The sequence below is a fragment of the Triticum aestivum genome, chromosome 3D (assembly GCF_018294505.1).
Source record: "Triticum aestivum cultivar Chinese Spring chromosome 3D, IWGSC CS RefSeq v2.1, whole genome shotgun sequence".
Taxonomy (NCBI): domain Eukaryota; kingdom Viridiplantae; phylum Streptophyta; class Magnoliopsida; order Poales; family Poaceae; genus Triticum; species Triticum aestivum.
The window spans coordinates 580,222,148-580,248,718 of NC_057802.1; the positions used below are offsets into that span (position 1 = coordinate 580,222,148).

General features: G+C 44.3%; 2 protein-coding genes and 1 pseudogene across 2 annotated transcripts; all 3 read left to right on the forward strand.

The window, feature by feature from the left end:
* The first annotated feature begins 482 nt into the window (after positions 1-482).
* Positions 483-6,495, forward strand: LOC123076569 (B3 domain-containing protein Os03g0619600). Its single transcript, XM_044498744.1, has 9 exons — positions 483-585; positions 953-1,044; positions 1,457-1,531; positions 2,085-2,174; positions 2,283-2,742; positions 2,813-3,012; positions 5,185-5,518; positions 5,610-5,821; positions 5,925-6,495. Exons 1-9 carry the CDS (start codon positions 483-485, stop codon positions 6,213-6,215), a joined length of 1,857 nt encoding a protein of 618 aa, XP_044354679.1. The 3' UTR covers positions 6,216-6,495.
* Positions 6,496-12,109: 5,614 nt separating this feature from the next.
* LOC123080648 (glucan endo-1,3-beta-glucosidase GII) lies at positions 12,110-13,742 on the forward strand. Its single transcript, XM_044503575.1, has 2 exons — positions 12,110-12,234; positions 12,629-13,742. Exons 1-2 carry the CDS (start codon positions 12,162-12,164, stop codon positions 13,561-13,563), a joined length of 1,008 nt encoding a protein of 335 aa, XP_044359510.1. The 5' UTR covers positions 12,110-12,161; the 3' UTR covers positions 13,564-13,742.
* A 9,423-nt stretch (positions 13,743-23,165) lies between these two features.
* On the forward strand, positions 23,166-24,652 carry LOC123080650 (B3 domain-containing protein Os03g0619600-like; annotated as a pseudogene).
* Positions 24,653-26,571: the final 1,919 nt, after the last annotated feature.

Consider the following 26,571-nt stretch of genomic DNA (forward strand, 5'->3'; position numbering starts at 1 on the left):
ACCGTAGGAGCCCTGGCGCACCGGCCACTGCCTGAGTGTGCCACCACTGGAGCCTGGGAGGAGGGCTCCCACCCCACCTCGCCAAACCGCGAGAGCCGCCGAGATGGATCCTGCACGCTCGTCACCGTCTCTGATCTGAACCAATCCATAGCAAAAACCACGAGATCGCCAACGCAGATCCGCCTTGGACAGGGACTGCACCACGCCATGCCGCCGCGGGAAGCCTGAGCTTCACCCGCCACAACCTTCCAGGACCGCCGCCCTGGGATCCAGCCGCCACCGACAGGCCGAGCCGCCGACCACTGCGACCAAGGCCGCCATGACCCTGCGAGCCCACCGAGCAGCCGGCGCCACCAGATCTTCCTCAAAGCCTAGCAGCTCCGCCGCCTCCGCCCAGCACCACGCCGCCACCTTGCGCCGTCGCCCGAGACGAACAGCAGCGCCGCCGCGACGCAGATCAGGGAAGGAAACGGCCCGACGCCATGGGTGACCGCCTCACCCGATCTGGCGCGGGAGGCAAGAGGGCCTCCGCCGCCGCCATCAGCCGCCCGGGGAGGGGGAGGATGGACGAGCCCGATGGCGGGGGTTAGGGTTTCCGCCCGAGCGGCCGTAGCTGGGGGCGACGCGGGGGGGGGGGGGGGGGGCTGCTTGTCAAATCAATCTGGAGTAATGTAAAAGTAACATTATATATAGTTGAAAACAGACAAGAAATATGCTACTTTTCACCCGTGAGCAAGCTACTTTTTCACTGACTTGTCTGAGATTCTCTCCACTTTTTTGGTAAAGAATATCGGGAAGACGAAGAGTGAGAATAGAATCTCTCTGAGTTGTCTGAGATTCTCTGAGTCGTCTTGGGAATATGAGAGGCCGAAATGCAGCGCAGGCTCAAATGACAGCTCTATACTGTTGGCCTGTGTGTGGCCTTGCAGTCCCTGGACGCTCTCTCCATAAGCAAGACCGGACCAGCATTCCCTTCTACTACAGCGCAGCAACCAGCTTCTTCTGGCAGTGACTCTCTTTGTTTGCAAGTTATTCATATCCTCTGTTCGTCCACATCTGCATGGAGCAGTAGTATTTGTTTTTTTAGTTTCATTGTTGTTTTGCTTTCTTTTTATTTCTGCTGGTTTTCAGAAGCTGGTTGGTAGGATATACAAAGCAGTCATGTTGTACTACCATGATATGAGTTTCAGAAACTGAATGTTCTATGATTGTTTACCATCAGTGTTTCTTTTCTGTTCTAAGAGATATCAGCGGTTGATTCATATTAGATCTGCATTTTATCCCCCTAGTAGCATCACAAATGGAGCCTAGTAGTCAATAGATCCAGTCAGAAAATTATTTTCCCTATGATAGATTTGCATTTTTTGCATACTCTCTCATGTAGTACATGGTAACCATGGTTCGACAGCACCAGCTCTGATTGAGCACACTGTTCATATTTGTTCGTCTTGTACAGCCGGGAGCGGACAAGACAGGGTGGGAGCGCCACCACGTACGAGGACAGAGGAAGACGACCGTCGAGGCGACGCAGGTAACTCAGTTGTAAAATATCTCCATGTCTGGCAGATTTTGCACTATCCAATTCATGCTGCTGCCCAAATCCAGCATGGAGTCTATATATGCTGTCAAAATCAAGCTCATGCCTGAAACATTTAAGTTTGCATATATTCAGAGTGCACACAAACACAATGGTCAGTTGCATTTGCATATGCGCATAACTTTCACTTGCAGATCCAGCATACATGCACAGCATAAATGTTCTTCTCACAACATTTAGTCCAAGTACGAAACGTTCGGTCCCAGCACCCATGGTCACACCTGAAATTCAGTCCCAGCACTGAGCGCACAAGCTTGCATCTGCTCATACCCCAAATTTGAGTAACAGAAGTGGGCTATATTTTCAATGCCCCAAATAACATGGGGCTTATGCTCATCAAATCTCCCAGAAATATTTAGGGCGTCATACTGACCACAAACGGCAGGACCTTCACTTTTGGATTTGGAAGAGGGCATCATAACTGATCTTGAATGATTTTAGGGTATCGTTAGTTATGCAAACACATGATATATGGTTCGTTTTACAGGACTTAATCAAGATGAGTGATCCATGTGAATGCTGCCAGATCAAGCTTAAGTTTCTAAGGCAGATCAATGGCAACTTCATGCACAGCCTGGTTAGCTATTTCTGCCTTTCCTAATTTCCTAATTCAGTGGGCTGTCCGATGTTTTTCGAGTTTTTTTGTTGCCTCAAACATTTTTTGCACCATTCCTTCTTGTTACAGGTCATACCAGAGTGGTTTGTGAACCAATTTGGAGGAAAGATCTGGAGAACTGTCAAATTAGAGTCCCCTAATGGTAACGTCTATGACGTTGGAGTTACCGAGAATATGAACCGAACAATTTTGAAGTCTGGATGGGCATCATTTGTTGATGCCAATAAAATAGAAGAAAATTATTCATTGATGTTTCGTTACCTTGAAAACGCCCGCTTCAAGGTTACAATATTCGATTCCAGTGGTAAGCAGAAAGCATCGTGCTGTGCTAGGATGGGAACTGCTGGTCCTGATGTTAGGAACCCAAGCACATTTGATGTTGAGAATTCTAGTAGTTCTTGTGGTGGTACTACTCAGTCTTCACCAAGCGAAAGATCAGATTCAGATGGAAGCCAAAAGGAAAGCTCGTACGGTTATAAAAAATCAGCAAAGAAGGCTGCAATATCAGATTCTTCTGAGGAATTATCAGGTAAGTTGTGTACTGGGATTATTCAGTTACCTCCACCACATGTCCTCTTACTGTTGAAACTTATTTACAGCTGAAGACAGTCTATCTAGAGGCAATTTGGTGGATTCATATGGTGTACAGGTGCATTTGAATGACTATGTCCTATCAGGGAAATGTGATCTTACAGTAGCACAGGAGGCAAAAATACAAGCACTTGTAGAGAAAATTCGATCTCAAATCCCGGTGCTTGTTGTACAGATGAAGAAGACCAGCGCAAACTTTGGTAATCTGGTATGGTAGTTTTATCATCCGCATTTCTTATGAACTGCTTACCTTCTCACTAGTAGAAAACAGGGCTTTGGTCACAGGGCAGTATTCACATTAGTCCCGGTTCAGTCATGAACCGGGACAAATGTGAGCATTCGTCCCGGTTCGTGCGGCTAAGGCATTAGTTCCGGTTCACCTGGACCCTTTAGTCCCGGTTGGTGCCACGAACCGGGACTAAAGGGTACGATGCCCATTAGTCCCGGTTGGTGGCACCAATCGGGACTAAAGGTTAGACCTTTAGTCCCGGTTGGTGCCACCAACCGGTACTAATGGGCTTTGAGGCATTAGTACCGGTTCATGGCACGAACCGGTAGGTCCCATTTTCAAACTCTACCCCCCCCCCCCCCCGTGGACCGCCTTTTCAGTTTTAGAAAAAACAAAAGAAAATGATGGAAATGTCAAAAAAATAAGATAAAATAAGTTTCCCATGTGATATGTGGTCTAGTTGTTGGAAAAATTAACAAATATGAATTTCGACTTTATTTGCAAAATCTCTCTGGAATTTGTAAAATGGGCATAACTTTTGCATACGAACTCGGATGAAAAAGTTTTTTATATGAAAAATCATCTACTCGAAAAGTTACATCCGAATTTAACAGGACCCCGTTAAACATTTTCAAAATCCTCAAAAACCTAACAGAAAAAAAGTTACGGGGCTTTTAAGATCTAGAGTGGAAAAAATCGAAAAAATTTCAAACTGTGGTCAAACAATGGTCAAACTAATTATTCTAGAATATTAGTGTTACTAAATAATTATTTTAGTTATTTTGAATTTTGGTCAAATCTGGTCAAACTATGGTCAAACTGTGGTCAAACAATGGTCAAACTAATTATTCAAGAAATATTAGTGTTACTAAATAATTATTGTTTTTTAAAACAATAGTTTCAAACTCAAACAGTGAAATGTGTCACTTCATGCTCAAGCAAAATTCCTGAGGGTTAATAGGATTGACATCTTACTATTGTTAGGAAAACAACAAGTGCAGACTTGGAAATGAGGGAGAATAGAACTCGGAAGTTAAGCGTGCTCAGGCTGGGGGAGTGGGAGGATGGGTGACCGTTCGGGAAGTTAGATGATTTGGAATGATGAGGGATGATTAGAGATTAGAGGATAAATTGAGCAGTGATGAGGGTGGTGATTAGAGATTAGAGGTTAAAATAATTCAGAACTTTGAAAATAAAAAAAAGTTCAAAAAAAATTACAATTTTTTTTCAAAAAAAAATCATAAAATTTCCTTTAGTCCCGGTTGGTAGTTCGTGTAAGAACCGGGACTAAAGGGGAGAGGCATCAGTAACGACCCTTTAGTCCCGGTTCAAACCTTACCAACCGGAACAAAAGCCCCTTTTTCTACTAGTGTCTGTAGCTACTCACATTTTCTAGTTATGAACTTATGAGCGATACTATTTTGGAAAGACGGTTTCGTTCGAAATATTTCGATATTTTCGAATTGCTTTTCTAAATAGGTTCGAATCTCTATTAATACAAGGCCCTTCGCATAGCCCAGTGGTAGGCAATTGTTCTACTACCTCTCAGGTTGAGGTTTTGCTACTCATTTTTGTATTGTTTTGTCTTCTTATTCATCTTTATGCCTGATGTAGAAAATTTCGCAAAACAAATGCATCGCTGAGATCCGAACCTGAGTCTACAAAGTGGATATATGGAAAGCACCATTAGATATATCAGTTTTTTGAATAGAATTATTGCTACAACACTAATGTATCCACTTGCTCAAATTCAAATTTATCTAAATTTTATTTCACATTTTATGAAATTTCGCAAATTTCGATGGTTTTAAGGTTGAGCGAATTTTTTCTTAGTTTCAAAATTCTAGATCTAGGTTCTGGTTCTAACCCCAACAAGCCTATGAAGGATACGTTTGCAATAAAATATATATCTACATTACTAAATCAATATAATTGTTGCCTTATCGGTTGTAGCCATGTGTATGACAGTCATAGAGTATTGTGTACTTCGTCTGTCAGATAAAACAGCTCAACAGATCACCATCTATTCTATCCCATTTTCAATTAGATAATACGTAAGGACTACGCACTCAAGTACTCCCTCCGTAAACTAATATAAGAGCGTTTAGAATACTAAAGTAGTGATCTAAACGCTCTTATATTAGTTTACAGAGGAAGTACTTCCCATGTGAAGCTACAAATATCATACTTCAGCTGCCTACAAAGAACAAGGAATGGAAGTGCAGATTTAATCCAGGTCGGCGCAACCTTTATTTGGGCTACTTTGTCCGTGAAAACTGTGTTCAAGAGGGAGATATCTGCCTCTTTCAACCAATAGCAAAGGCTAAGGAAGGAAGATTTACAGTAATTGTCCATCTTCTTCACAAAGAGAGCGTTCATCATTCCCCTGGTGGAACAGCAGGGATGACACACACGGCTACCGACGGAAGAACAGGCGCAAAGACATCCTTAACAGCCCGTGTTAAGGAGGAACCAACCACTGATGGTATGGCACTAAAATTTATGGGCCACATTTCACATGAAAAAAAGATTTTGTTTTCATCAATTCAGCCTGATTCTATTGAAAACCTATTCAGGCGAAGATATGTCATCATTGGGACCTAAAGAGGATGGAGACAATTCTGAGGGAGCTCCTGAAACCCCCTTCGTACTGCCAGACAGAGCCTCTATAACGCCAGCACAGGAGCAGAAAGTGTGGGAGAAAGTAGAAGCCATTGAGTCGACAGTACCAGTTTACGTCGCGATCCTGAACAAGTGCAATGTTGCTCGCAAATCCGGCATGATGATAGTAAGTTCAGTAAATACAAAATATGCCTATCAGTTTCTCAACAATAAATTTGCCTATCTGCATCTGTGTCACTAACATCCTCCCCGCATATGCACATAAACAGAACATGGGAAAGCAGTACGCGTCAAGGTATCTCGAAAAACAGTACTTTACTGGGCATCATGGAAAGAAGAATGTTATCAGTCTGGTGCTTCAACGGGAGGGGAAGAGTAGGACGTGGGACACGGAGCTGCGACGCAGGACTGATCGTATGATGATCTGTAAAGGATGGGTTGCTTTCGCCCGTGGCAACCACCTGCGGGTGGGTGACCTCTGCCTCCTCAAGCTGATGGAGAGCGAGGAGCCGCTGAAGATGATGGTTTACATCATTCGCCGTGAGAAGTGCTTACATTGAGTCCTGGTTGGGCACTTGGGCTCTTGCTATTCTGATTATCTCTAAATGTTTGGGAGAGGAAGGAACTTGTTTATTTATCTACTTTCAGAGGTTATCTCAATGGGTTATTAGTTCTGTGTGCACCTTGTTATCTAGACTCTAGAATGTCTTTGGATGGTCAAGTATGAACTACTAGTTATGTGGTTCTGAATTCTGATGAGTTCTGTCAGCACTTTGTTATGTAAGGTAACCTTTGGGGTTAAGTTAATTTGAACAACTTATAATTATGTGTTGCTGTGGTTTGAGGGCATTTGTTTTTGCATGGTTGATGCATTTTCGCTTGAGCTGCGAGAGGGTTAAGGCCTCTTTGGTTCGACTCTTTCAAGAACTGAGGGCCTACAAGCCACCACCGAAAGGACAAATTTGACATATGCGTGGAAAGTCACTACGGTACAAGCCACCGTTCCAGACCGAACATTGTATCGGTCAAGATACGCAGCATATATACCCGTAACCGTACGCATACGCACGCAAGAAACAAACTAGTCACTGCTGGGAGGCAAGGATTTTCATGAAACGTGTACAGAAAACAAAAGAAGCTATTTTGTTTTTCTAGAGAAAGAAAATGCGGACATATAGAATACACTAGATACATCAGGTGTACTAGAAACGGAGCATCCATATGGGAAAAAATAGGGACATAGAATCACTAAAAAAATAGCACGCTATAGCGCGGCTAATAGCACACTATAGCGTGTAGAAAATTATCTTGCTAAATATATTAATGTACAATGTCTTACTAATAGCAAGTTATAGCACGGTTTAGCATGCTAACACTCCGGACGACGCTATTCTGTATAGCGTGCCATTTTTTTCCTTGAATAGAATGCAATAGAAGCTGAGCATCCACACCTAGAAAATCAGAAAATCGGTTGTTCGGAGGGATAAGTCTTGTACTCTTTGGAATAACCCCCTGCGGTTATGTTCAACAAGTTTAGTTTTGTATGACTTCTACAAGAATGAGTGAATTGCCCACATGGATGAGCATAGTTTGCAAAACAAAATTTCATAAAGGAATGCTGTTTAAAACAATATTTTCCTTGAATTTCGTCCCCACCTCTTTCTCTCTGTTCCATAAAAATCTAGCCCGTCGTGAGACCATTGGGGCATTGCTACGAGGCCGTCGAGACAGTGCTATATTCCACTCTCCTTCGCCACCATTAGATCCCGTTGTCGAGTAGTCTCCCCCTACCTTGTAGCAGACTGCCATGGAAGCGCCTCCCACAAGCGGTTGTTGTCCAATTGGCACTATGCATTTCCCCATGAAAACATGGGGAGAGAGGCCGGTGGTCGTGCTGCAAGACGGGACAGTGACGCTTGGATGGCTGTTGCGAGCGACACCACACCCCTGTTGTGATGGGGCGGAATGGTTACTATGAGCCGCGCTGCGATGACATGCGATGCTGCTGCAAGGGCTGTGGTGCTGCAGACATGCATCAGTTGCTGCGAGCCCGTCTATTGATGATATCCCCGTTGTTGCTAGGCCGCCAGCGTTGCTTCGCATAGTGTTGCAATGAGCAAAACTAGTGCCGCAAGGTACAACTGGTGTTGCATGCCAATGATGTGAGGGTGCCCGTGTGCTACGAGACAACCGCCAACCATTGCTTGCTGGAACTGCTAGGACGACGTGGTCTACTGCGGGATCCACCACAGGCTGCTGCAAGGGGACTGTGGGGCTACTGCAAACAGTTGGGGTTTGTTACAAGCAGTGTGGTGCTAGCAATGTTGGAAGGCCACACACCATTGCTGGCGATGCAACGAGGTTGCTGTGAGCAGCACGGTCAACGATGTTTAGAGGTTGTGATGTCCCACACGGCTGCTTCAACGGGGGTTGGTGGCAATGCTACCACAGTTGACGCAACTACTATGAGTAGCTTTGTTGGCGATGTTGAGAAGGCTGGTGTGGCTACTCCGACACAAAAACATGTTGCTATGAGTGGCATTGTTGCGTCGGTGAGTAGGGGATCCAGGGCCTACATAGGAACCAGATAAAGAAGGACAACGAGACGAGGTGTTGCAATTGGGATCCAACGGCCATAGGAACTAGATCTGACAACTGACGAACCAGCTGATCCTAAGCAAGGATCATCCACTTGAAGCCTAGCAGGCCCATGATACTAGAAAGTTTTATCAAGTTCAACAAATAAGAAGAATCAATATTCGAACCATGTTCAACATTGATTTTGTTTCGAATATGTCATCAAAATGAAGAGGATGGTGGACACGGATCCCGAATCAGACACCAAGTTTTAAAACATATATCATTTTCTTTGTTCAGAAAAAATGTTAAATGCATGGATTAAATGAATGGAGAGAAGGCTGAACTGCAAAATTAAGTGAACTCTTGGAATCTGGTTGATAATCGAAAATCCAACGGTTGATAGACCCTGTAGTAGTACACCAGGTACGTATCCCTATGCCCCCAGAAAAATTGCTAGTACCAACCTTTTTTTAATGTAAGGCCTCTCTTTATTGCGAAATGGAAATAGTTACATCGTCTATTACAAGAGGCATGATAAAACTAGGAGGATCTCCATCCCAAATCAAGACATAATCTGAATCATAAACATGCCTAGCTATAGTATGACCCACCTTATTTGCATCCCTCGGGCAGTGTTGGAAATAAATATTCCCTATTCTCTGCGCCATCATGAAGCATATATTCCGCCCAAATTGCTTCTATTGCATAGTTGGATACGTTCCATAGAATCAGATTCGACGATATGGGAGAGCATCACATTTGGTCCACTAAAGCAAGCCCTTTTCAAGCACCCGCGCTTCTGTTGTAGCCAGACTTAAAACACTGAAGATTTTCTCAGCTGCTCCCACTACAGCTTCACCAGGATAATTGTAAATGACGCTCCAATTGTACCCCATGGTGGCTTCGTCCATGATATTTCATGTGCATTCACTGCTTGTTTGTCAGAATGGTTGGAGATGAGTTCCTGGTTAGCGAACGCTATCCTAACTGGCAAAGCTACTTGCTGGCCTTTCAAAAGTTCACGCCTTTTCCACTAAATGTACAGGGCGCCCACTGCGACAATTTCCTTCACGTCGATTTGCCCAATAGTCGACAACGATCATCGACTGTTACGAAGGATGTCCTCCAAAATGATGGACCCCGACTTGTCTGTAGAAACCACTTCTTCAATTATATCATGGATTCCGAAAGACTTCCAAACCTGTCGAGCTCGCTCACACGTGAATACTAAATGCTTGATGTTATCTGCTCTAGCTTTGCATACCAGCCATTGTGGAGACACGGAAATGTGTCTAGCTACCAACATTGCATAGGTCGGAATTCTTCCATGAGGTGCCTTCCAAGTAAAAATATCACCTTGCTGGAAACATACAACTTCCGTAGAATTTCCCATACTGTGTTCACTTCGCGATTCGCTGACTATCTTCCCTTCTCGTTCCCGCCCAAATTGATGATCCCTTTGAGAATAATATGCTAAGCGGACTGAGAAACAAACGATCTTGTTATGTTCCATACAATGACATCTTCCAAAATAGTAGCATTCATTGGGATCTTCAAAATTCTTTCTGCATCAATAGGTATAAAAATATCCCTCATTATGTCCTCATCCCAAGATCTCATTAAAGGGTTAATAAGCTCATCAACCTTTATGAGAAGGACATGGTCGCCTGGTGATTATCTTTCTCGTTGAGCTGGTAGGGATCCAATGATCCTCCATGTATCAATGTGAGTACCTGATCCCACTCTCCAGATATGGCTCCTCTTAAAGACTTGCAAACCAGCAACTATACTTTGTCAGGTGAAAGAAGAGCCCTTCTTTGGTCATACTTTTAGCACATTCCCATTTGGGTAATACATGGCCGGTAAGACAAGGAGACACAAAGAATCAGGCTTAGTAATAAGATGCCAACTTTGTTTTGCTAGCATTGCTAAATTAGAAGCATAGAGATCTATGAAGCCCCCCCCCCCCCCCCCCCACACACACACACAACTTCTTTGGGACACATAGACTTCACCATGCTGCTCAATGCATATTTTTTTTCATCAGAATCGCCCCACCAAAATAAGGCCATTACAACATTCATCTATTTGCAAACCTTCTTTGGAATTTTAAAAAACTGACATAGCAAAAACAGGTATGGATTGAATAACAAACTTAAGTAGTGTTTCCTTTGCCCCATCATCAAAAGCTTTTCTTTCCAGCCCTGAATTCACAGAATCATCCTTTCTAACAAGTACATAAAGCTTTGACTTTTATTCAAACCCACAATTTGGGCTTAAAAGAACATTGCACTTTGCATCACTAACTAGTTGTCACGAACTCTCGTGGTATTGGTCAAGATCTTGTCTCAATGAGGTTGCATTAATCAAATCTGTTTTCATAAATATAACAGAATCATCAACAAAAAGTAAATGATAGATTGATGGTGCATTTTTGCACACCTTCGACGCCACAAACCTCCTCTTTTTGAGCCATAATAACCCTTCAGCACAAATAAGGAATAAATATGGAGAAATGGGATCTCCATGTAGGAGGCCCCTCGAAGGCACAAAGCTTTCAGTTTCTTGATCATTGTATCACATGCCGCCTTGAGGATAACAAAGTCTGCATTCAAACCTAACCGAAGCATCATCCTTTCCAAAAAAAACCCACTCAACACGTTCATAAGCCATATGCATATCCGATTTTACAGCACAGTAACCTGTCTTGCCAACCTTTGTATTTTTCAATTTATGCATACACTGATAAGTCAACAGAATATCCTCAATTATCAACCTCTCAGGAACAAAAGCACTTTGGACAATCGAGATTACCTCATCAGGGATACCTTTGAAACGGAGAGTAATCATTTTTTAAGATAACCTTGTACGAAACATTGCATAAGCTGACTGGGCTATATTGGGAAATTTTCTAAGGCGTGGCCACCTTGAGAATAAGTACTATAACAGTATCATTCCATCCCTCTGGAATTTGCTTTGGATTTATTGACTCTAAAACTTCACTTGTCAAAGCATCAGCAATTTAAGTGCCAACATTTTCTTAAAGAAAGAGCACATGTAAGCCATCCGTATCTGGAGCCTTCATATCTCCTATTGAGCACAGTGCTTTCTTCACATCTTCTGCTGAGAAAGGCTTTGTCAAAGGTCAAAGCTTCATTCATCTCCAGTCGCAAAAAAAAAAGCTTCATTCATCTCCATGGTGTTCGGTTCAAGTATTTCCGTAGCAAACAATCCAGCAAAATAACCATTAATAATAAGGTTATTCAAGTAAGCCGTGCCGTCTCTCCAGTTACCTAAATCATCTTTCAGCCGGCCGATCCGGTTCTTCTTCCGCCGGGCCGACACAAAATTCTGAAAGTATTGGGTGTTGTTGTCCCCGAACTTGAGCCAGTCAATTGTACTCGGTTGCGCCCATTGAATTTCTTCCAATTCTAAGAGTTTTTCAGTTTCAGCAGCATGGTCTCTGTGTTTGTGAATGTTTCTGACGTCAAGTCTCCCCTATGGATTTCGTCCAAGCCTTGCTGTGCTTTTCTAAGGCTATTCTTTGTCCTCTTCAACGCACTACGACCCCGTCTGTGCATGGCACGACAGAGCATGGCCAGCTCGCTCAACTAGTACACCATCGAAGAAAACGGAGGCCGTTTCCACAACACCCGGACTTTTCCGTGGAAGAAAGGCGGAAAGAGACGAGTCGAAGAGGTCATACACGATACGTAGTACATGCATGTCGCCATGCCGTGCATCTTGGGCCACGCCGGAGTCAAAGTGTAGCTAGTCTGATTAGGTAGGCAGGGCGCAACACGACCACGTACACGCAGGCGGGCTGAGAACCTGTATAAAAGGGGGCGTAGTACAGGTGCGGCTGCATAGGCACACACCAGCCTAGTAGCATTGGAGAGCAGCAGATAGAGAACCAGCTAGCAGCAATGGGCAGGCAGGATGTTGCTTCCATGTTTGCCGTTGCTCTCTTCCTCGGAGCATTCGCTTCTGTTCCTACAAGTACGTACATTCTCTCATGTTCTTGTATTTTTCTAGTATCTGCTTTGCATGCATCCAACTACTATGAGTGTGGTCACGAGGCAAAGCAAATCCATGGAGCCGTTGAAGAGTTCCTCTCGTCCCAAGGTTTTTAAGAAATTTGAGTGGACACAAACATTTTTGTTCAAAAAACTGCAGTGCATGTGCAGAGGAATTCTTGTAAAAGGATTCCAATGACATTCTTATAGTATAAATCCTACGAGGTTTCGTATCACAAATCAAACATGTGAATTATTTAAGGCGACGCATGTACCACTTGGAGATATCATAACATGTGTACGATTCAATGGATGGTAGTCCTCCACGTCAACTCCTAGGATAGCTAAACGGATATGGCACTATTATCCGCATGCAGGTGTGCACTCCATCGGCGTGTGCTACGGCGTGATCGCCAACAACCTCCCGCCGGCGAACGAGGTGGTGCAGCTCTACAGGTCCAAAGGCATCACCGGCATGCGCATCTACTTCGCCGACGCCAATGCCCTCTCGGCGCTCCGCAACTCCGGCATCAGCCTCATCCTCGACGTCGGCAACGACCAGCTCGCCAACCTCGCCGCGAGCACCTCCAACGCGGCGTCCTGGGTCCAGAAAAACGTCCGGCCATACTACCCGGCCGTGAACATCAAGTACATCGCGGCCGGCAACGAGGTCCAGGGCGGCGCCACGCAGAGCATCGTGCCGGCCATGCGCAACCTCAACGCGGCCCTCTCCGCGGCTGGGCTCGGCGCCATCAAGGTGTCCACCTCCATCCGGTTCGACGAGGTGGACAAGTCCTTTCCGCCCTCCGACGGCGTGTTCAAGAATGCCTACATGACGGACGTGGCCCGGCTCCTGGCGAGCACGGGCGCGCCGCTGCTGGCCAACGTGTACCCCTACTTCGCCTACAAGCGTGACCCGCAGAACATCAAGCTCAACTACGCGACGTTCCGGCCGGGACCCACGGTGCGGGACGACAAGAACGGGCTGACCTACACGTGCCTGTTCGACGCGATGGTGGACGCCGTGGTCGCCGCCCTGGAGAAGGCCGGGGCGCCGGCGGTGAGGGTGGTGGTGTCCGAGAGCGGGTGGCCTTCGGCGAGCGGGTTCGCGGCGACGGCCGACAACGCGAGGGCGTACAACCAGGGGCTGATCGACCACGTCGGCGGGGGCACACCGAAGAGGCGCGGCGCACTGGAGACGTACATCTTCGCCATGTTAAACGAGAACTTCAAGAGAGGGGAGCTGGTGGAGAAGCACTTCGGGCTGTTCAACCCGGACAAGTCGCCGGCGTACCCCATCCGGTTCAAGTGATCCAGTCTAGTCTAGTCTAGCTAGCTTACACGTATGCGTACCTAGGTCTTCAATAAGCAGCACGTACGTACACACGTTTGACACGTACGTACATCGATCCATGGGAGAGGGAAACCAATGACTTCCTGTTCCTGGTGGTGTTACATCATCATATGAATAAAGAGATGGAAGCAGTTATGATTTTGTGATCCATATGCTTCCAGCCATGTTGTAACGTGCGCCTGCCTCGGCCACGATCGATGAGTCCACTATGCCGGCCACTCGATCGCGCGCTCGCCGTTCCGTCGGGTCAAAGGGACTTCCGTTGCGTGCGCGCTCACCCACGTACGTGATGGGTCTCACCGTTTCTTTAGTGGAATTATTTCGCACGAGCTGACGACGGAACCAACAGCAATCGCGACGATAATGAGATCGACGTCTTCGTGAACCGGGACTGGCACGCGCCGTCGTCTTAAGTTTGCCGTACGTGGCCCGCGTCGCCCACCTGAGCCGACGTATCTAACAAGAGTGTATGGTTGCATGTTTCACGTACGTGGGCAAAGATCATTCCTGAGGGGGCATCCGAACAGGCGCAAGGGCATCTTCAACACGTACCCTAGAACACACATATTGTAAAAACTAGGTTAACCGTATGCTTCTACTAGGGACGGATTCATGTTAATATAGGCACCAGGGATACAAGGTTGTTATGTCGTGGATTGACCTCCAAGTCATACCTCAACAACATAACCAATTACATGTTTATCTATAAGGCTAACTAACTTATCTCTAACGGTTTATACAATACCGTATGATACATATTTCAACACTTCCCCTCAATCACAACTATCCAAGTTGAGATTGTGTCTAAAAGATGCTAACTGCTGCACTGACAGTGGTTTAGTAAAACCATCTGCAACTTGGTCTCTAGTAGGTATAAACCTGATGTTCAATTGTTTGTTGGCTACTCTTTCACGAACAAAGTGATAATCAATCTCTATATGCTTTGTTCTGGCATGGAAAATGGGGTTACCGGACAAGTATGTGGCACCAAGATTATCACATCATAGAGATGCTGCCCGTGGGTGTGGAACACCTAATTCTGTCAACATATTTTGCACCCATATAACTTTAGCAGTGGCATTTGCTAGTCCTTTATATTCAGCTTCTGTGCTTGATCTGGATACAGTAGCCTGCTTACGAGCACTCCAAGAAACTAGATTGCTACCCAAAAATACTGCAAAACCACCTGTTGATCTCCTATCATCAGGGCACCCTGCCCAGTCTGCATCTGAGAAGACACTTACTAGCATAGAGTCTGACTTACCAAGCTTAAGCCCATGGCCCTTCGTTGCTTGGAGATACCTGAGTATTTTTTCACAACTGTAAAGTGTACACTAGTAGGAGCATGCAAGAATTGACAGACTTTATTTACTGAGTATGATATATCTGGTCTAGTCAATGTTAAATACTGTAGAGCTCCTACAATGCTTCTGTACTTGGTAGAGTCCGCTGGCTCAAGCTCCTTTCCATCATGAAGGGACAATTTCTCACAAGTGGACAACGGTGTGGGTGATGGCTTACAACCCTGCATACCTAATCTCTGGAGTATGTCCTGCACATATTTCTCTCGTGATAGCACAATACCATTTTGCATATATTTTACCACAATGCCAAGGAAGTAGTGGAGATCACCTAAATCCTTGAGAGCAAAGTCCATGCGCAAATCCTTAAGAAGAGCTTCAATTGCTTGGGAAGATGAGCTTGTGACAATTATATCATCAACATAAATAAGCATATAAATAGTGACCCCATTGCGACGATAAAAGAACAAAGGAATGTGTTGAGGATATAGACCTTAGAGTCACCCGCCAGGAGGGGCCGGGTTACTCATATGGTCATTGCCAGAAGCCCGGTGCTAAGCTTGAAGATGATGGGCCGAAGATGGGCTTAAGACCCGGATACGGCTTAAGGCCCGTAGTTACAATCATTGTTATGGTAGAACTTATAGTGTAAGGCAAGAACAGTTGAGAGTCCTTGTCAAGTTTGCAAACATGTTGTGGTAGGCGTGGATGCTAATATCCAGGAGGTTGCCGCATAAACACTTGCTCTTTCAGAACACCATGCAAGAACACGTTCTTCACATCTAGCTGCTGCATGCACCAATTTATAGATACTACAACTGAAAGGATTATTCTGATAGTGGCAGCTTTGACTACAGGGCTAAAAGTGTCCTCGTAGTTAATACCATACCTCTGTTTAAACCCTTTTACAACCAAACGAGCTTTGTACCTGTCAATGGTGCCGCCAGACTTTCTTTTTACCTTGTAGACCCACTTACAGTCAATCACATTTCTGCCATTGGCAGGAGGCACCCGTCGCCATGTTTTGTTTTCCATAAGAGCAGCATACTCTTCATCCATAGCAGCTTTCCATCTAGACTCACCAAGAGCCTCATCCAGAGTTTGTGGTTCACCTGTAGCACATAAAGAACCCCAGCGAACACAGCCATCTTTGTAAACTTTTGGTTTAGTAATACTGCTTTTAGACCTGGTATGACGTGATTCAGGCGGACGTGGAGCTGGCCGCGAGATTTGCTGTTGAAGGCGATTTTGCTTAGGTGAGATGTCGGATCCACCAGCCGCAGAAAGATCCGCCTCGATCCACGTGCAGCAAGTTAGGCGACAGCAGCCGGGCGTCCTCCCCAGAACTGCCATCTGGCAGTTCCTGAGAGGCTGCATGCGCGGGTGCAGAGGAGGGCGCACTACCGCCCGTGTGCAGCGCCCCACTCGCCTCTGGTGTGGGAGAGGGCCGACCAAACCCGCCTGACGCTGGCGCCGATCCCGGAGGGGATGCGCCTGGTGCGGCTGCAACGCGCGATCCCGAGGAAGGACTTCCACCAGAATCAGCGTCGGGATCGATGCCCGGATCCTCTGTGTCACCATCTGTTTGCTGCATAAAATCAAAAGAATTTTCGCCGATTTCTTCGCCAATTTCCTGCACACTTGCAACAGGGTTGTGAGACATAGACATATGATCATAATCTACTCCTCCCCCTGGTAGAAGACTCGGCATAGGTAGAAGGTGAGATGAAAGGAGGACTAATTCTTCGTGCGGGCCGTAAACACTAGAGCCCACGGCAGCCGCTTCCCAGCAAGCTTCTTCGGCTTCGGGGGAGCCTTGGTGGCGACGGTGGTTGGTTCCGATGTAAGTCGTAGGCACAGACAACCTTTGGCTTTTGCCCAGCGGTAGAGACATGCACAAGAGGGACGACTTGAGGGGTAGACGGAGCTGCAGGGAGGCTGGTGGTCGCATGGAGGATGCCTTTCATGGCTGACGGCGGTCGCAACTGCAGGAAACGTGGCCGGGAAAAGATCCTGCGCGGATGATTGACTTGACGGCGGTCGTTTTTTGGTAGTACGGTAGGTTGAACCTAAATATGGGTTATGGATAGCAAAATTTAAGCAGTTACCAATTTTTTTGCGTCCATGCAAATTTAAGCACTCATACATACGCGCATACACTCACCCCTATGAAGACACCATGCATGCGGATTTTGGTGTACTATTGGAGACGTTTTTTGCAAAAGAAAAAAATTCAGGAATTATTATTTTTAGTCTTTGAGGCCAATTCCTCCCCCTCGCTCGCCGGACCTTCTCTGCTCGCCGCCGTAGCAAACATTCCACCTGCAGCCGCCTACATGCTACATCCACACTCTTACCGCTGCCCCTACTCCTATGCCACCGCCTCGGGCACGCCAATACGCCACCACTGTCCGGCCGAACCCTCATCAGGCTCCCGCCAGTCGGAGCTACCGCCCTTCGCCAGGCGCGTCCTCGGTCTCATTTTTCGGGAGACCACACAACCGACGGTGGATAGATGCTGGATTGTGGGCACGCTCCCGGTGCCATGCCTCCGCGGTGCCATTTCCAAGCTCACCACAGGAGTCCTCGGCGACCCCGCCCGCCTCGGATGGATGGGCCGCCGCCCCCCATGATCCCGCTTCCACACCTGACCCAGCGCTCTCTCTCCTCGTGCCTACCTATGGCCTCCCCATCCCACTGACAGCAAATGGTGGTGACTCGGATGTATAGGGCGAAGGATGGCGGGTAGTCGTGCGTGGCAACCGCCTTCCCACTTCGAGCTCTTGGCCCCAAAGGTCCAAACTTACTAGCTACTCTGCAATGGCACCCAGTAGCCAGAGTATGTGATTAGAAATTCCTCACTGGTTCTGGTACAACATCAGCTAGTACTGCCACTGCTATAATACCTTTCTCTGTGGTGATTTGAGCATCTATGGCATTTTTTTGTGTTTGTTGATATCAAGGTTTTGGTTACCGAATGCGGGATTTTTACCCAGGGTGACCAGTAAACGTGGTTACCATAGTTACCACGAAATTTGAATGAAATTTATAATTTAATTTTGAATCCAATTTTTTTTAAAAATAGATATAGGTAGCACTTGAACTTATGCTTATCATAAAAGAGCTACTAGCTGAGTAGAACGTTGTCTACGCAAGTGCTGTGAGGTGCTGCCATACTTTACTATTCATTGAGCATTTGAATTCAACTAATTCAAAAAGTTTGATTTTTTTTCCTCGAAATGACCATTTACCGAGGGATGGCCGAAATATGTGGTAACCATGGTAAATCCTAAAATTTTAAGCGGTAACAAAAACTCTGGTTTGATATATGTCGTATGTTCTTTTCAGCATATCATGTTCAATTAATCAGTTGGACGCTTGATTATAGCTGTTGGTGTGCCCTTGGCTGGGTTACCCGATTGCATCATGAGACTGTCTTCAGTTTCCCATCTATTGTTAGCACTTTGTCCAAAGTGATTTTTATTAGCTTAAGGGGGCCTAAACTTCTGAAATTGGTTCTTACCATGCTGCTTTCTAGTTACTGATCAGTGGATGCACCATTTTGTGCCTACTGTGCGAATCCATTTTAGTTTATTCAGTTCGCACGACAGCAATGAAACATGTCAAAGGCTCAAAGCTATGTACAATGAAATGATTTTGAAATTGCTTAATATGGACATAAAGCTAAACACATCTTCTGAATGAGTTAGAATAAATGAATAAACAACATCCATTGATTTAGAACCGTCATAGCCAGCGAACATTCGCTGGGAGGCATGGCATTTGCCAACATTTTTTGTGGCAAGTTACTTGTCGGAGGGTGGCCAATTTTGGCAGAACAAGGATTTGTTGCAAAATTTGTGTGTTTGCTTGAAGAAATTGCCATGCTCTGCACAGTATTCTTACGGTGAAAAACGTTTGTTTTGCTATCCTGTCCCAGCGAACGTTCGCTGAATAACATCACGATTGATTTATGCAGAGGCCAGTGGTTTAATCTCCTTTCCGGAAAAAAAATCCAGCATGGGTTAGAAGTTAGAAGACACCTGCAATATCGTTTGGGTATGAGCTTATAGCTTGATGTTTTCAGGTTCAAACTCTCTATTGGAAATTAGACACCCAAGATGGGGTGTGTCAGGACATAGTGAAGGCCAGATACTAACGAAACCATTCTGTTGCTTCTGTTACGCCCCGTTTTTCGGACTCCCCGTGTTGGAAAAACTTGTTGAAAATCAAAGAAGTTTATATGGCTGGGAGGAAAATGGATACCAAAGTCTGGGAACATAACTAGACTATGGAAAGACTCCATTAATGGGCTGACCCTGTTTATGGAACAGTTTCCTCGCTTATTTAGTATATGCACGGACCAAGAGTGCACGGTGAACTGCCTACCTAGGGTGGACAGGAATACCTTCTTTAGAAGAAGGCTTGACCCTGAGCTTGTGGGTCACTGGGAGTCAATTTGTAACATGGTGAATGACCTGGGGCTCACACAGGAGAGTGATATTGTTTACTGGGGGCTGAATAAAACAGCTCGATATACTACTAAATCGATGTACAGGTGGTTGGAGAAGCCCCTTAGTGGGTGTAATTTCAAATGGATTTGGGAGGCAAAACTTCCTCTTAAAATCCAAATTTTCCTATGGCAGATGTTCCAGAATGCCATTCTTACCAGGCAGGTGATGAGATCTCGCCGTTGGCCTGGTAATCCGACTTGTTCCTTCTATCGGGAGATAGAAACAGCACAACATCTCTTCTTTCGATGTCGGTTGCCAAAATAGTATGGAGAGCGATTGGGGTGACGCTGGGTACTGATCTATGGCCACAGAACCTTTGGCAATTTTATTCTTGGTGCCATTCTTTCCTCCCTGGTTATGATAACTTTTATACTGTTGCCATTGGGGCCGTTACTTGGGCAATTTGGTTAGCCCAAACAGAGCCACTTTTGAGAAGAAATTGATTAAATCTCCTTTTGAAATCGTGTTCTCGGTCTGCTCTCTTCTTCTTTATTGGGCAGGTCTACAGAAGGAAGGCGAGATGATGAAACTTCATGCCGGAGCAGAGATGGTTCGCGCTGGGACCATGGCGCTGGTGAGGATATGTGATGCTACTACAAGAATTGGTGATTGCTGAAGCTAGATGCTGCTTTGCTATGGGAATATGGCATGATTAGTTGCTTCTTTTGAGTCATTATTTTCTCTTGGTGGTCTTATGGAGGCTCGTTATTTTCACTTGTCCTGATACCCTGGCTGCAATCAGTCTGTAATAGGGCTAGACTATTTTGGTGCTGCTAGGTTTTCGCCCCATAGCATTCGTTTCGACGACGGGAGGATGCAGTGGGTTTCCTAGTAGTGCGTTGAACTCGCTTTCCCCCTACCCCTCTCGTTTCTCCTGATACTATGTAAGACTGATGTATTTCCGTTCTCTGTAATGGAAAGGGGGTTAGCCCGGTTAAAAAAAAGGTTCAAACTCTAATGTGAAAGTAGCAATATCAAGAAAATACGCAAGAAATATTTTCAGTGCAGAAAAATCACATGTCGCCATGCTTGCAAATTTTCCACGCATGACCAAACTACTTCTGAGCTATATAGCGGCATGCAGTGTTGCCTCTTTGATTTTGGTAAACTGATGTTTTGGGGGAGATGAGAAGTCTGCATGCACTGTTGCCTCTTGGATTTGAGTCATACTTTTGGGAAATACTACTCCTAGTCTCTAGTTTTTTGCCAAATCATGGTAATTAAGAAGGTTGATCATGACATTAATCCTCCTCAGATTTATGTCCTGGGAATATGAGAAGACTGCATGGAGTTCCCATCATAAATGACTTTTGGTCTGTGTGTGCCCTTCCAGTGCCTGGACGTCCCTCTTCATAAGTAAGCCAGAACTAGCATTCCCTTGGGAGTACATTCTGCTATAGCACAGGCGCAGCACCCTTCAGTACCACAGCAACCTTCTTCTTCCAAGTTGCTCTCTTTTTGCAATTTAGTCATGTCCAGGGCCGGCCCTGAAGGGGGGGCTGGGGGGGGCGGCCGCCCCGGCCCCCCAAATCCAGGGGCCCCTTCTGACCAGGTATGCCGTACGCAGCAGCAGGTCAGATCACCTCGTATGTTTTTTAGATGAAAAAGTCACCTCGTACGTTGTCATGTTTTCGTCGTTGCGATCGATCCATCTCTCTCGTTGAGATACTGGGCCTAGCCCAATGCGTGGGCGGCATGACCAATGCTGCCGACGCCCTAGGCAGCGCACAACGTCCTCGTGTGCTTTTTCTTTTCCGTCGTGGATGCCCATCGCCCGCCGCCGCCGCAAAACTTCAGGACCCAATCGCGGCAAGGCCATCAGCCCATCACTGCTGACGCTAAACGACGGCGGCCAGGGAGGAGCACATAGGTAGGCTCGTCTTCAGGCCCTGGTAAGGATCGTTCGCTCTTTTTTGATCGAATCTTGTGGGATTGTATGGATTTTCAGATTTCTTCCATTGCTCTCGATGGAAAGAATTAGTTACCCTGAGCAGGATTTAAGTTTGACATCCGAAAATTTGGGTCGTGATGTTACTGTTCGATTTAGAGAAATTATGAGTAGGGGATGATATCTACTAAAGCAGGATTAACACTAAGTTACATCTAATTCGGTACGTATTAGACTTGTCAGTTCAGTTAACTTGCTGATCCATTTTGTGGTTTCGTAGTGATTCTGCAAAATCACTTTTCTCAAAAACATTCAGATGGTCCCTTCCTTTTAGAAAGTTTCAGCATATATCTCCAGGATCAGAGTTGATAGAAAATAATGCCTTTTAGATCTGGAGATGACATCTAGTAATATACTGAATCTTCTGTTCAACGGTTTTCTTATATAGTTTAAGACATTCAACTCATTATCTGTGTTATCTCTAGAGCTTAGAAGATGGTTCTAATGCTTCAGGAACAATATCTTTTATCAAAAGGAACATGTATAAGGAGGCATTGGATGTGTGAATGATGGCTGTGGTATGCTGCCTAATGTGATAGTTATTGTCATACTGTAAGAAGCTTGAACATCTTTTAAATAGCTATATACTCAATGGGAGCTTAAATAGTTTTGTAACTTAAAAAAATATTGAATGAGATTTATATTGATACCATAGTAAACATAATTGCATCTAGGAATATTAGAGGAAATTTTTAAGGTAAAATTTAAATTATTTGATTTTTGATGCAGTTTACTATACTGTTTATTAGTAATATTTCACATATACATACGGAGTATATTGAATATTATTTTGATGTTTATATTGAGGGCCCCCTGATTCTAGTCCCGCCCCGGGCCCCAGAAATCTCAGGACCGGCCCTGGTCATGTCTTTTCTTCTTCTATACCTGCATGGAGTAGCAGTATTTTTTTTATTGTTGTTTTGCTGGTTTTGCTTCCCTTTTTGTTTCTGCTGATTGTCAAAACTGGTAGGATACAGAAAGCAATCTTGTTATACAATGATAGGAATTGCTGAGACTGAATGTTCTATACTTGTTAACCATCAGTGATTGTTTTTCCTTTTTAAGAGATATATCAGTGATTGATTACGATCTGCATTTATTCCCCTAGTAGCATCACAAATGGAGCGTAGTGAACTAGTGATCAATAGATCCAGTCACAAAATTATTGCATGCATCTGAAAGGTCAAGACAGAGCTTCTTCTGCCAAGTTACTCTCTTTGTTTACAATTTAATATGTCTTTTCTTCTTCCACACCTGCACAGAGCAGCTGTATATTTTTTTTATCTTGGTTGCTTGGCTTTCTTTTTATTTCAGCTAAATTTTGAAAACTGATATGTAGTATAAAACAGTCAAGTTGTACAATGATAGGAATTTCAGAAACTGACTGTTCTATGGTTGTTAATTATCAGTGTTTTATTTATTTTTTATAGAGATATCAGTGATTTATTTAGATCTGCATGTACCACCCTTGTAACATCACAAAGGGGTCCTAGTGATCAATAGATCCAGTCAGAATAATATTGCATGCATCAGAAAGATCAAGGCAGAGCTTCTTCTGCCAAGTTGCTCTCTTGCTTGGAATCTACCAATGTCTTTTCTTCAAACACACCTTCATAGATCAGCAGTATTTGTAATTTTACTTTATTTCTGTTTTACTTTCTTTTTACACGATAACCAAAACAGATTTTCATGGCAGCATTAGATATGTGTAGCGTTCGTAGCATTTTGTTGCTTCTGTTATTTGTAAACAAAGAAAGTCGATGCTTACCCTCAAAAGAGTTTAGGGCATAGTTATGAATCTTGAGTGATTTTAGGGTATTACTAGTTGCATTCATCAGGAAAACATGTTGTGAGAGGGTGAAGGCTGCCTGTGATGTTAAAAGAACAAGCAGTCGCTATGTTGGTAATTCAAGCAGTTCTCATGATGGCGCTACTCAGTCGTCAGCAGCGGAAGGTTCAGATTCAGATGGAAGCCAGAAGGAAAGCTCGTACTGTTACACAGAATCAGCAAAGATGCCTGCAATATCTTCTTCTGAAGAATTATCGGGTTATAAGTTGTGCCCTCAGATTATTCAGTTACCCTCCAACACATGTTCTCTTACTGTTGAACCTTTTTCACAGCTGGAGACAATCTATCTGTAGACAATTCTGTGGAGTCAGATGATCTGCAAATGGATTCGGATGACTATGTCTTATCACCACGGTGCTATCTTACAGAAACACAGAAGGTGAAAATACATGCACTTGTAGAGAAAATTCAATCTGAAATCCCGGTGCTTGTTGTGTGGATGAAGAAGGCAAATGTAACCATTGGCGACCTGGTACGTCAGTTTTATCAACCGCATTTCTTATGAACTGCTCAGTGTCTGTCGCTACTCACAGTTTCTAGTATTGAGTACTACTCCCTCCGTTCCTAAATATAAGTCTTTGTAGAGATTCCACTAAGTGGACTACGTACGGAGCAAAATGAATGAATCTACACTTAAAATGCATCTATATACATCAGTACGTGGTTTATAGTGGAATCTCTATAAAGACTTATATTTAGGAATGAAGGGAGTATTTGGGAAAGACGGTGTTCAGGTTTGCAACATTATATATATAAATTACTAATCACTTAATCAATATTGTTGTTGCCTCATCAGTTGAAGCCATGTATATGACAACAATTTAGCATTATCAATAGTGTCTGTCGCCACTCACAGTTTCTAGTATTGAGTACTTCGGTTGCCAAATAAAACGGCTCAACATTATCACCAACACATTATATCCCTTTTTAAATTAGGTAATACATAAGGATTACGCGCTCAAGTACTTCCCATGTGAAGCTACAAATATCATACTCCAGCTGCCTAGTAAGAATGGAAGTGCAGATTTTATGTCAGGAAATCAGGCTTGCGTAATAATGCAGGTCGGCGCAACCTTTATTTGGGAAAATTTGTCCGTGACAACTGTGTTCAAGAGGGAGATATCTGCCTCTTTTAGCCAATATCAAAGGTTAAGGAAGAAAGTTTCACATTAATTGCCGTCTACTTTGGTAAGAGAGCATTCATCGTTCCCCTGGTGGAAGAGGAGGTATGGCACACATGGCTACTGACTGAAGGACATGCGCAAAGACGGCGTTAACAACCCATGTTAAGGAGGAACCAGCTACTGATGGTATGGCACACACGGCACATAAGACATCACAGAGGAAGCAGCTTGTTTATTTCCCTCCACCATACAGCGTGCTCTCTCTCTCTCTCTCTCTCTCTCTCTATCTCTCTGATATGACCAAACTTTAGTTATGACAGCTAACCCCTACCTTGAGCCTCGCCCCTCCCCCGCCCTCTATAAGTTCGAGTGGCTAGCGCCAGTGCCAGCACACAGCAACAGCACGCACAAAGGGCTGCTTATTGTTTAGGGTTAGCGTCCCTCTCTATTTCTTGCAATGCATTGTCGTCATTTTTAAAAGTTCTTCTCTCTTGCAGATCTAGAGATTTCGTTCGTCTTGATATTTTTCCGTCCAAGTGTGTCGAGGTTTTCATCCTCTCTCTTCCCTCCTCCTTCTCTCTTCCTTTCCTTTTCTTGTTCTTGGATTATGGTTTAGGTTAGCCTCCCACTCTCTATTTCTTTTTTTATGTATGTTCATCTTGCACTGCATTTGCATTGTTAGTCATCTCTAACAGTCCATCTCTCTCTTGCAGATCTAGAGATCTCTCTGTTGATTTTTTCATCAAGTGCGTTTCTCATCCTCTCTAAAGTGTTCCCTCTCTTTTCCCTCCTCTCTCTCTCTCTCTCTCTCTCTCGCTACAATCCTTTTTATTGTTCATCATTTTCGATTAATCCATCTTGTTTGCTCACCTCAGCGATGCCAAAGCCGAAGAAAGCCTGGTTTCTTCAAGCAGATAGTTCTGAAACTCGTACTGTACAAACTCCGCTTTTTTCCCTTCTCTTTATGTGGACGCATTATTTATCCACTTGACTTTGTTAATTGTTATTAATTAACGTAGATGCTTGAGGCAGATCGAGGATTCCTTAACGACTTGAATCGGACGCAAGACAATCTCAGGAATACACGAAACAATGCGCCAAACATGACGACGGTAATTTGGTTGAGCCCAAAAATGCAACATTTTTAGTGTTTAGGGTAGAAATGAACATACACTCTCTGCTTACTGTAAACTTTTTTACTTCACCAATTTACTCCCGTGTTCATTAATTATTGGTTTTCCTTACAAAAAAATATGCCAATTTATAACACTCAACCATTTAAAAATTAATTAGTGAGTATTTTTAACATGGTCAACCTCTAACACTAAAATAACGATTCAGATAACTCTATTGTATACATTCGACCTTAACAGACATGCCATATGTACGTAATCATTCTCTCTTTTTATATGGTCGGACACACACTTTGGGCTTTCTACTCTATGGTTGCGTTGCTTTGTTAAAAGAAATTTAGCAAAATTAATTTGAGTGTTGCCATGAAATTGTCAACTAGTACTATTTATTATTATTACATGCATTTTCACACTATACACCATATGGACATGCCAAACTTTTTATTTTTAGGGTATATTTGGAACTAAAACTGGGGTATTAATTAGGTACGTATGTTTTTCCTGTCTTAAAAGGAAAAGAATATATTACTCCCTCCATCCTAAAATAATTGTCTGAACCTTAGTACAACTTTGTACTAAACTTATTCTGGGATGGAGGGAGCATAATAATTGCCTTGTTCTTTTACATTTAGACCCTCACAATGCAATGCAATTGTATAAAGGTCCATTTCACTTAGGAGCAACTTAAAATTACTTACATATTTTTTTAATTGGTCATGGCAAGCCCACCAACCATTTCTTTTTCAAACCGAGGTTCGAAAGGCCACAAACCATCCATACTCCAACCCTTTGGTGGTTTTTTGGGCAAAGCCAGAGGAGAGGCTTTCAGTACCCACCCACAGATGTGATGTGATGCACCATGGCCTATGGCTCCATGTGGATGTCGTGGGAATTCAACTACAATCCTGAAGCACATGTACCATGTAGGCCATCTTTTTGTACATCAAAAAGCCTTATCAACCAAGAGTTTTAGCTAAGTTAATGACAACGAATGGTAGGGGCATAGAACTTCACAATCTCGTGAAGAAAACTTAGGGTGCTCCATGACCTCTCTTGATGGAAAGGGAACTTCATAGCATTGATGCTGCTGGTGGTAT